At 39.5% G+C, this 12,267-nt stretch overlaps 1 protein-coding gene across 3 annotated transcripts in view; it reads left to right on the top strand.

Moving 5' to 3' along the window:
• TRERF1 (transcriptional regulating factor 1) overlaps positions 1-12,267 on the top strand; it is a 289,891-nt gene that overhangs the window by 267,880 nt on the left and 9,744 nt on the right. For 2 of the 3 annotated variants that reach the window (XM_006860460.1, XM_006860462.1), the window contains one exon: positions 10,668-10,867. In XM_006860460.1, coding sequence (XP_006860522.1) covers positions 10,668-10,867 — 200 coding nt within the window. Of the gene's footprint in view, positions 1-10,657; positions 10,868-12,267 lie in introns of all 3 variants that reach the window. The other variant, XM_006860461.1, reaches the window with a different exon arrangement.

Here is a 12,267-nt window from a genome sequence, read left to right as displayed (position 1 = left end):
CTCACACCATACATAAAAACTAATGCAAATGCAAGATGAATCAAAGACCTAGATGTAAAACCTAAAACTATAAAGATCATGAAAGAAAATAATAATAATAATACAGGCAAACTTAAGAGCCCTAATTTATGGTATAAATAGCTTTTTAAACCTAACTAAAAATCAATGGCATTTAACAACAATAACAATGACACAAAAAGTTCAAACAGAAAAAGATTAAACTAGACAACTGGTATCTCCTAAAAATTAAAAATTTTTGAACACCAAAAGACTTCTCCAAAAGAGTAAAAAAGAGAACCTACAGATGGGGAAAAAATTTGGCAACAACATATATGACAAGAGACTAATCTTTATAGAAAACATTCAACAACAGAGAATAACAATATACTTAAAATATAGGCAAAGGATGTGACTAGACACTGCACTAAAGAAGACATTCAAGCATGCAACAAATACATAAAGATATGCTCATTGTCATTAGCTATTCAACATCAGCTCACTGCCATCATCTCAATTCCAATTCATAGTGACCCTATATAGGGTTTCTAAGACAATAAATCCCTATGAGAGCAGACAGCCTCATCTTCCTCCTATGGAGAGATGTTGGGTTTGAATTGCCAATCTTTCAGTTAGCAGTCCAGTGCTTAGCCAACAAACAACACCATTAGAAAGGTGCAAATCAAAACAACGAGGTATTATTTCACTTATCCCCACCATAAGTGCAATGATTTAAAAAAAACAGAAGACAACAAATGCTGGTAATGGTCTGGGGTGATCAGAACTTTCATACACTGCTGTTGTTGTTATGTGCAGTGGAGTTGGTTCCAACTCATAGCGACCCTGTACAGGGTTTCCGAAGCTGTAAATCTTTATGGGAGCAGAAAGCCTCATCTTTCTCCCGCAGAGCAGCTGGTAGTTTCGAACTGCTGACCCTGAGATTCGCAGCCCGATTCGTGAGGGGATTGTAAAATAGTACAACCACTGTCGAAAATTGTGCTTCCTTTAAAAGTTAGAATACAGATACTATATTATCCAGCAATCCCACTACTAGAGGTATACTAGGTATATGTTCTAGAGAAATAAGAGCTCTGACACCAATAGATGCATGCGCATCCACATTCAACTGTAGCATTATTCACAATAGCAAAGAGATGGAAACAACCAACGCGCCCATCAGCAGATGAATGGCTGTGAAAGAGACATACAGTGGAGTGTTATGTAATGTTAAAGAATAATAATGAATCTGGAGGATATTATGTTGAGAGAAGTAAGTCAATCACTAAACGACAGATATTGTTTGAGATCACTATTATAAAAAGTCAAGAAAAGATTGACACACAGAAAGAAACATTCTTTGATAGTTACCGGGAATGGGAGGGGGAGGGAAGAAAAAAATCACTAACTTGATGTTGTTAAGTGCTGTGCAGTGGTTCCAACACAGAGTTTCCGAGGAGTGACTGGTGAGTATGAACTGCTGACCTTGTGATTAGCAGCAGTCCAGTGCTTATTCCACAGTATCACACCAGGACTCTGCTAACTAGGTACTGTTGTTGTTAAGTGCCAATGATTCAGTTCCAACTCATATAAAGTTTCCAAGGAGCGACTTGTGGATTTGAGCCACTCACTTTGTGGCTAGCAATCCAGTGCTTACAATATAGTGACACACCAGGACTAACTTGAGTGAAGAAAAGGCAATGCATAATAAGAAGGTGACCTGTTCAGCATGACCAAGGCAAAGAAGGACACTGGGACCAAGTAAAATAAAAGGCAATGAAGATAAATATAGTTACATGCAAAATCCTACAGTAACAGTAATAACAATAATTTACAAGTGGATACATAAATAAATATATAATTGGTGTGAGATGGCATATGGACATACACCCACAGCATATATAGGTTTGGGAGAGGATACTTGTATGTACATTGATGTGTATGCTGCAAATGTTATTAGGTGTTATCAAGTCAGATAGATCTTATAGCAACCTTTTATACAACAGAATGAAACACTGTCTAATGCTACACCAACCTCACAATCCTTGTTATGCTTCAGCCCATTACTGCTGCCACTGTGCCAATCTATCTCATTAAGAGTCTTCCTCTTTTTCACTGATCCTCCACTTTACCATTCATGATATCCTTCTCCAGGGATTGGTCCCTCCCATACTTGTCCTAAGTATGAAAGACAAAGTCTTTCCATTCTGGCTTCTAAGGAGCTTTCTGGTTGTACTTCTTCCAACACAGTTTTGTTTGTTCTTCTAGCAGTTCATGTCCTTTTAATATTTTTCTCCACCACCATAACTCAAATGCATCAATTCTTCTATGGTCTTCTTTATTCATTGTCCAACTTTCACATGCATATGAGGTTACTGAAAATACCATGACTTGAGTCAAGCACACCTTAGTCCTCAAACTGACATCTTTGCTCTGGAACACTTTAAAGAGGTCTTGTGCAGCAGATTTTTATAATGCAATACATCATTTGATTTCTTGTCTGCTGCTTCTTTGTTGATAATGGATTCCAGCAAAATGAAGTCTTTGACAACTCTGATTTTTCTCTGTGTATCATGATGTTACTTATTGGTCCAATAGTGAGGATTTTTGTTTTCTTTACATTGAGGTGCAACCTATACAGAAGGTCTTTGATCTTCATCAGTAAGTATTTTAAGTTCTTTTCACTTTCAGCAAGCAAGGTTGTATCATCTACCTCTATTGCAAGTTGCTAATATGTCTTCCTCCAATCCTGATGCCAAATTTTCTTCATATAATCCAGTTTCTCTAATTATGTGTTTATTATACAGATTGAATAAGTATGATAAAAAAAATACAACCCTGGCGCACACCTTTCCTGATTAAACCATTCAGTGTCCCCTTGTTCTATTTGAACTACTGCCTCTTGGTCTATGTACAGGTTCCTCATGAGCACAATTAAGTATTCTGGAATACTTATTCTCCATAATGTTGTCTATAACTTGTCATGATCCAACACAGTCAAAAGCCTTTGCGTAGTCCATAAAGCACAGGTAAACATTTTTCTGGTATTCTCTGCTTTCAGCCAAGATCCATCTGACGTCAGCAATGATATTCCTTCTTCCACATCCTCATCTGAATCCAGCTTTAACCTCTGATATTTTTCTGTCAACGTACTGTTGCAGCCATTTTTTTAAATTATCTTTAGCAAAATCTTACTTGAATATGATGTTAATGGTATTGGCCAATGATTTTCACATTACATTGAGTCTTTCCTCTTTGGAATGGACAGAGAAATATGGATCTCTTCCAATCAGTTGGCAAGGTTGCTGCCTTCCAAATTTCTTGGCATAGATGAGTAAATGCCTCTAGTGCTTCATCAGTTTGTTGGAAGATTTCAGTTTGTATTCCATCAATTACTGGAGCCATATTCTTTGACAATGCCTTCAGTGCACCTTGAACTTTTTTCTTCAGTACCGTTGGCACTTGGCCATGTGCTACCTCTTGAAATGGTTGAACATCACCATTTCTCTGTAATACGATGACTATGTGTTCCTTCCATCTTCTTTTTATGCTTTCTGCATAATTCAGTATTTTACCCATAAAAATCCTTCAATATTCCAAATCAAGTCTTGAAATTTTTCTTCAGTTCTTTAGCTTGAGAAATGCTTAGCATGTTCTCTTCCCCTTTGGCTTTCTAACTCCAGGTCTTTGCACATTTCATTATAATACTTGTTTTTGTTTTCTTGAGCTTCCCTTTGAAGTTTTCCATTCAGTTCTTTGAGTTCCTCATTTCTTCCATTTGCTTTAGCATCTCTGTTGGGGAGTAAGTTTCAGAGTCTCTTCTGACATTCATTTTGGTCTTTTCCTTCTTTCTTGTTACTTAATGACCTTTTAATTTCTCCTTGTATGATGTTCTTGATGTCATTCTACAACTCTTCTAGTCTCTGGTCATTAATGTCCTATGCATAGAATTTGTTTGCTCTCATGGACTTGTTTTAATTTTCTTCAGCTCCAGCCTGAACTTACATATGAGCAATTGATGATCTGTTCCAGTCTGCCCTAGGCTTGTTTTGGCTGATGCTATGGAGCTTTTCCATCATCTCTTCCACAGATGTGGTCAGCTTGATTTCTGTGTATGCCATCTGGTGAGGTCCATGTGTTTAGTTGTCTTTTATGTTTTAAGAAGGTATTTGCAACGAACAAGTCATTGGTCTTGCAAAATTCTATCATACAATTTCCAGCATCATTTTTATCACCAAGGCCATATTTTCCAACTACTGATTTTCTTCTTTGTTTCCAACCTTTGCATTCCAGTCAGATATATACAGGTATATAGTTGAGCTTACAAGGGTTAGTCAAAAATACTGTCTCTAGGGTTCTAGTTCACACATTTATAGGTTTATTCCAAATAAATTGTGTTTTAAGTGTGTCTCTGCAATCAATGGATGGCTGCAAACAAGTTCTCTTAGTAACATGTAGTTTCATTAGGGTGCCTTCATTAAAAACATCTAATCAAAACAGTGGCTTCCAAGGACATCTGCTGGGCCAATTAAATTCAAGGCAGAGAGGTCACCTCAGAAGGTTATGGGGATGCTTTTTGGAATTCCAAAAGAATAATCTTGATAGATTTTTCTCAGAGGATACAGGAAGATCACTGGGGCTTTGTAGGAAAAGTTTTAAGAAAATTGAAATTGCATTGGTGAAAAACTGACCAGAAAAGTTGCACCAAGGAATTTTTTCCCCATCACGACAATATACCTACTCATTCTTTTCTTCTTTTTTTTTCTTTTAGTAAGTTTTTATTGTGAATTGAGTGATATTACATGGGAGAACATCAGCTTTGTATTCATCTTTTCATATTTCGTTTTATTGCAATGATTTCAATCCCTCCCATGCATCATCATTCAACAGCATTTGCTTCCAATCCCTCTTGATTTTTTTTTTTTTTTTTTGATGTACACCAAAGCACTCAGGAATATATAACCGTGCAAACAACCGAAGGGTATACCCTGCACGCCATTCCCCCAGCTGCCATACACCTGGTCATTCTTCAAGTGTAGCAAGGCCTGTCTGATAATTTCATTGGGGTACCTTACTCCATCCAGCCTACAAACCTGATCTTTCCCCTTCAGGCATCTTTTTGTTCTCAGAACAAAAGAAACATGATTTGAGTCCCTCAAGGATGCCCACACTGCCGTTATGATGTGGAGTAAATAGAAAGGCACAGAATTCCTTGGGGAAGGTCAGGGGCAATGGAAACACCGTCTGTGGAATATTTAGGCCTAGATGTAGGATATGTCAAGAAATAACAGCTTCATTTTGATATCTTTTTCTATGGTTTTGAAGCAATATTTACCTTCATATAGGAGGAAAAGGTATGCAGACTTCTTAGCCATAGCCAAGTACCTTAAGGGACTGAATCACTGGGCTTGAGGGGACAATTGGCCTAACATAATCCATAAATACAATGTTCTGCAGCCTACTTTGGTGAATAGTGACTGAGGTCTTAAAAGCATACAAGTTGCCATCTAAGATACAACTACTGTTCTCTTCCTAATCTAGAGTCCTGGTGTAGCGTTGTAGGATAAGTACTAGACTGCTAACTGCAAGATCTGTGGTTCAAACCCACCAGCCACTTCTCTGAAACCCCATACCGGATTAATGTAAAGTGGAACAGACTCAGTAGCACTTAACAACATCTAGAGCAAATAAGAGTGAAAAAAGTCAAAGACTCGAGGAAATAATTCATCCTAAGGACAAGTGGACCACGCTAACCACAGCACCCACTAACCTGAAACCAGAAGTACTAGCTGGGGTCCAGGTACCACTACCTGTCACTTTGACCATCACAGTAGGTGATCCCAGACAAAGTGGGGGGAAAATGCTCTGAGGCTAATGGAAATACCACAAGTAAATAGCTTTTAACAACCAGAAATGTATTCTCTCACAGTTTGGGAGGCTAGATGTCTGAATCCAGAGTACTGGTTCTAGCAAAAGATCCTTGTCTCCTTTCAGCATCTGTAGACCCAGCATTCCTAAGAGATTTCCGTGTGTCTTGGTACCATTGCTTACTGAAAGTGAAGAGAACTTAAAATACTTACTGATGAAGACCAAAGTCCACAGCCTTTGGCATGGGTTGCATCTTTTTGTAAAGAAAACAAAAATTCTCACCTCTGGACCAGTAAATAGTATCATGATAAATGGAGAAAAGACTGAAGTTGTCAGACTTCATTTTGGTTGGAGCCATTATCAGCACTGGAAGCAGCAAACAAAAAATCAACTAGCATATTGCATTAGGCAAATCTGCTGCACAAAACTTCTTTAAAGTGTTCAAGAGCAAATATGTCAGACTGAGGACTAAGGTGGGCCTGACTCAAGCCAGGGTATTTTCTGGTGCCTCATATACATGTGAAAGTTGGACAGTGAATAAGGAAGACCACAAACGAATCAATGCATTTGAGTTAGGCTGCTGGAGAAGAATATTAACAGTACCATGGACTGTCAGAAGAGCAAACATCTGTGTTGGATGAGGTGCAGCCAGAATGTTCCTTAGAAGCTAGGATGGTGAGACTTTATCTCTCAGACTTTGGACATGTTATCAGGAGGGACCAGTCCCTAGAGAAGGGCATCATGTTTGGTAACGTCTGCAAAAAAAGAGGAGACCCCAACGAGATGGATTGGTTTAGTGCCAGCAGCAGTGGGCTCAAGCATACCAGCAATTGTGAGAAGGATACAGGACCGGGCAAAGTTTCTTTCTGTTGTGCACGAGGTTGCTAGGAACCAACTTGATGCTACCTAACAACAACAAGGAGCTTCACAGTGCAGGGACCCCAAGTTCAAAGGACACTTCTCTCCTAACTCTTCTTTCCTGGTGGTAGTAGTTCCCCTTTCTCTGCTCACTTTTCTCTCCTTTTCTGTCCTATAAGATTAAAGGTATTTCAGGTCACACCCCTGCATTAGATCAGGGTTTTGATGGGATTAAGGGTGGATCCCATTACTTCTTTGGCCAGTTTCCTCATCTGTTTAAACAAGAAAAATTTGTACAAGGTGATTGTGAGGACTAGAAAGTACGTATGTGGAGGTGCGGGGACCGGGGGGGGCGTTGCTTATCCAGAGCAGACATTCAGTATGTCGTCATCACTGCCATCTTCATCAATAACTGTAACACTCTGAAGTTTGTGTCTCTGAGTAAATTTGGGTTGTTGAGCATTTCCATTATAGCTCTATAATTTCTCATCATAACAAATTCCAATTTCATGCCTGAAAAGAAAAATGTCATCCTCCTTGTGACACCTTTATTGAGGACACTCCGAGTTTTGAGCATCTTGTTAAACTATAACAACTTCTCTGCCCTCTGTTTGCCCACTTTTTTTTTTTTTTTACCAATTTTGTAATATCACTGAAGTTTTCCTTTTACAAATACATCCTAAAATGACCAACTTGTTAGCACAGAGTTCTACATGTTGGGATTGTTCGCCTTCTATCTTCTTATCTCTTTGTCCCCATGTGTCTTGGTGATAAATCATCTGGGATGCATATATAGATTGTCAGTTGTAATAAAGCTATCAATTCCTGAGACACATGTAACCATCGTAGAGCATAATTTAATCTATAATTTTGTGCCTATATCCAAGTTTCTTTTAAGGGTTTTTAAGCCAAAGAATGGCATTTTGAGAAAATTGTATGTATAACAAATACCATGAAACAGATGCCATTGTCAACACAAGTTACTGTGTCATTTGTTTCAAATGCCAAGTTATAGGTCATGGTCTGCTTAATAAACTGATATTTGAGAGTGCTGCAAAGGAATCGGGTGAGCCCTTAGAGTTTAGCAGAATGTGCTTTTACCTCAAATGTAAAGAACTTGAAAGCTGGTAAAATTCATGTGGGAATAAGACCATTTAAATGAAATCAGTTTATATGTTCTACAGTACTAAGAGACTTGCACTTTATATCACAAACCACTCTATAAAATGTGTGGGTATTATGCCTTCATCTCTAGTCATTAAACTTTTTCAGCAAATGTCATCCTTACAAATTAATCCTCATTATCCCACTGGAAACCAAAACCTGTTCTTAAATGTTGCTATTAGCTGCTGTGGAGTTGGTTCTAAACTCATGACAACCCCCATGTACAACAGAACAAACCATTGGCTAGTTCTATACAATCCTCACAATTGTTGGTATGGGCCAATCCATTATTGCAGCTTCTAGCATAGAAAGTTCATCTTCCAGCACATACACAGTATTCTGTTGTGATCTATGAAGTTTTCATTGGCTGGTTTTCAGAAGAAAATCACGTCTTTCTTCCTAGTCAGTTTAAGTCTACAAGCTCTGCTGAGACTTGTGCACCAGAATGACCTGCTGGTATCTGGAATACCAATGGTATAGCTTCCAGTTTCACAGCAACATACAAGTCACTACAGTACAACCAACTGGCAAATGGGTGATGTTTTCTGGCATATACCCTTTTAATACTTCATTTCAACTATGCAAGTACATGGCATTCAATACCAAGACCATTGAGCTACTTCTAAATTTACCATATATATAAGCATTTTCTTTTCTTCTTCACCCTCCAATCCAAACTAGAGAAAGGAGGCTGTGTTTTCTGAATCCTAGGGTACTGCCACTCTCATAAATCTTTGTTCTTGGAAATCTTCGCGTCTGTGCTCTGAGAATCGTCGGCTCACCCAGAGTTACACCGATATCCGGGGTCCAACAAACAGGAGGTCCATTTGCTTTCAGCAGTGAGTGTGTAATAGGAGCCTGGCAGAAACAAATGACCTGTCAGTCAGAGGCAGTTGTACATACACTTTGTGTCCTCATTTGTAAACCAGGAGGTCTGTTTACAGACAGTCAGTGACACAGTCAGTGTGCTTTGTAAACTGTAAAGTGCTGTCACATATAAGCTGGAATGAGATTACTAATAGCCTCAAACTGCCTTTTCCTTGTCCTCCATCCTCTCTGGAACTGGAGGAGCCAGCATCCCTCCATCTGCCACCCAGGTGAGGATAGAGAGAAAGAGAGAGAAAACAAAGGTCAGGTAGGGCTATTTAAGCAAAAAGGAGCCCTGGTGGCTCGATGGTTAAGCACTCAGCTGCTAATTGAAAAGTTGACAGTTTGAACCCACCCAGTAGTTCCTCAGGAGAAAGACCTGGTGATCTGCTTCTGTATAAAGATTTCAGAAAAGCAAACACTATGGGCAGTTTGGGAGTCCTAGTGTGGCACTGTGGGTTAATGCACTGGACAGCAAAGTCAGTTTGAACCACAAACTTGGCAGTTTAAGCACACCAGCTGCTCCTGGGAAACCCTATACAGGGTCGCTGTGGGTTGGAACCCACTCAGTGGCACTAAACAACAACAGCATGGGCAGTTTCACTCAGTCACATGGGATCAATATGAGTGAAAATCAGTTCGATGGCATCCATCAACAACAGTTTAGCCTCCCAGGCCATTGTCCTTCCATTCAGCCCACCCAGAGTGCCTGTTCCAAGCTACTCCATGAACTTACCTAATTAACCTTTAGGAGGACAAGAAAATAATTGGCTACTTCTTAGTGAGTGCTGTTCTAAAGTGAGGCAGGGCTGGGGCAAATCAGCTGAAAGGATCTTTACTCATAGATAATATTTTTCTTGTTCTTCATAAAATGCCTCTAGGAGGAACACAGGAGTAAATGGAAGCATTGAACAGTGTTCTTTCCAGACCTATGGTCAGAGTCAAAAGAAAAAAAACACATGCTAAAGAAAATAATGACATACCCCCTCCAATTGTCTGTCCTTTTCAAAGTCATCGTAGCTCCCTCTTTAAGAATATTTTCTGAAAGAGCAGAGAAGAGACACATTATAACAAGGAGTGCATGTGCTTTCCATGTAACAAGGGTCAGACCAGACACCTTGGTGAAGCACTGGTGTTATAAGGCCATTATCTATAAAAGCAAATCATTATATTTGTTTAGTATCTCTCTAGAGGGGTTCCCACAGCACTGTTTGCAAACCCTTCTCTCTGCCCACTGCCTTGAGTTTTAGTCACCGTCTTAGTTCCCTAATGCAGCTGAAACAAATAGCACAAGTGGGAGACTTAAAAAAAAAAACTAACTGATTTTTCTCACTGTTACAGAAACTAAAAATCTTGACTGTCAATTATTTCCTTGTAGGTAATCTCAAACTTTAGTTGGTTGGAAACTCTGCATGACTATAAGCTTAGTTTGAAACTGCGGCAGTCTTGAGGATACTTTGGCTTGTCTGGGACTGGACTGCCTTTCTTATTGTAGGATATGTAAGGCCTAGTCTCAACTTCACCTGAGGTGCTAAAACAGTACAATAAGAAGTGTTAGTCATATACTCAAGACTGTTCTGCCAGCAAGTAGTCTAATGTTATTCGGTGGTCTTTGACCATCTTAAAACTGTATGCTGGCTAATCGAAACCTATACCTTGCAGCAAGAAAACAATTATCCTTAGCATATTTTTATATAGGGATGAGGGGGAAAGGAAGGGGTTTCCTTGACCTAAAAATTCCAAGTGTACAGAAACCAATGCTTTTAGAGACCTTGTTTTCTTCCAGCCATTCCTTAGGCAGAAACAGATGAATCCATTCATGTCTCTCCTACTAGTCTGTAAATTCTGTTCATCACTAAGTTGGCATTTGGGGACTTCTCTTTTCCTTTTATTGCTTTAACACTAGACGAGCGAAGAAGAGGAAGAAGAGGTAGAGGAAGAGGAGGAAGACCTGGAAGAAGATAGGAAGTCCACAAAAGAAGAGGAGAGTGAAGCCCCGAAGTCTCCAGAGCCGCCTCCACCAGTCCCTGCCTTGGCTCCCTCTGAGGGACCACCCCTGCAGGCCCTGGGCCAGCCCTCAGGCTCCTTCATCTGTGAAATGCCCAACTGTGGGGCTGTAAGTGTCTCTGCACCCTTTGCACTCTGGGACTAATGTGTCTATGCAGCCGTGCCTTACTTTAAGAGCTCATGCCTTTTCAAAGTCTTCAACAATTCAAATGTTGTACAGGGAATTCCATGTCCCTGTTATTTTCTTTGTTTCTTTCCATTGACATATCCATTCAGCTAGCTAAGATGTACGGAGTGTGTATCTGTGATAAGCACTATGATGAGTGCTCTGGGGACACAAAGGAGGACCTGTATGCCGGAAGTTGACAACTAAGGGCTTCACTGCCATTGCAGTAGCTCTGTAGTGGTCACTGGCTTCCAGAACCTTCCGACCATGCTTCTTGGTGCTCCTCCTCTCCTCTGGGCTGTGTGTCACACAAGTCATGCCATGTAAACATGCACATGCATTTAAATGCCCTGGGGTGCCCACAGAGGACCGTTGTTTTGTAATAATGTAATAATTACTCATCTCCCCTACTCCTTGCAGCTTTAACTGACTGGGTGGTTTTCGCATTTCATGTTCCGTAAGATGTTCTTCATTTGAGAAAGTTGTTACAAAGATTCAGCCAAAATCTATCTTTGTGCTATATGGAACTAAAAAAAAAAAAAAAAAAATCTTCTATGCATATTAACCAGGTAAAAAGGCTGAAAGGTGGTCTGTGCAATTACTTAACCTAATGCATTTTAAGTATTCTAGAAGCATCACTTAGTTAAAATAAAACAAATTCACAGACTGATCATTCTTGTCACTAAAGGAAGTACTTACAGAATCTGTACTGGTCTCATGTAAGGCACATGTGTATAGTAAGGGGTCTTACTTTGGATTCTTCCCAGTCCCACTAGTTTGAAAACCCTCCTCTCTGCCCATGGGCAGAGTAAATTCATAAGCATTTCCCAAATAAGGGTTCTTAAAGCCAGGCACACCTGTATAGGCCTGTTTGAGAGTCACCCCCAAAAACGTGGCTTTTCTTCCGCAAATCCCGTTTTCCACAATAGTGTTTTCCCTGTTGTTGGTTCATTGTATCAGACAGTGCTGTCTTTTAGAGTTTATTGGTGCTGTCTGTTGAGTCTGTCACTTGGATGAAGAAAGCAGCAGCCTAAAAATATTTAGATCCTAAAGCAGAAATCCACTTGGTTTATATAGTTATGAAAAAGATGGAAAAGTGTCTTTAAAAAGCAATATATATTTTGCATTAGCTTTCAAAAGGACATAAGAAATTGCCAGCTTGTTTCTATCTTTGATGTTTTATGAATGCTTCATTCCATCATTGCCGTTTTGTATAGAATGCTTCAGTTCAGGGATGACTAAGATGTGACTTTAAATAACATTGTTTCTGGGTGGACTTGTCCAAACTTGAATACTTCCTTAATTCCCAGTTTTGATATACAGTAAATATTTTACTGGGTGGG

The sequence above is a fragment of the Chrysochloris asiatica genome, unplaced genomic scaffold, assembly GCF_000296735.1.
Source record: "Chrysochloris asiatica unplaced genomic scaffold, ChrAsi1.0 scaffold00038, whole genome shotgun sequence".
NCBI lineage: Eukaryota > Metazoa > Chordata > Mammalia > Afrosoricida > Chrysochloridae > Chrysochloris > Chrysochloris asiatica.
This window is presented reverse-complemented; position numbering and strand designations above follow the sequence as displayed.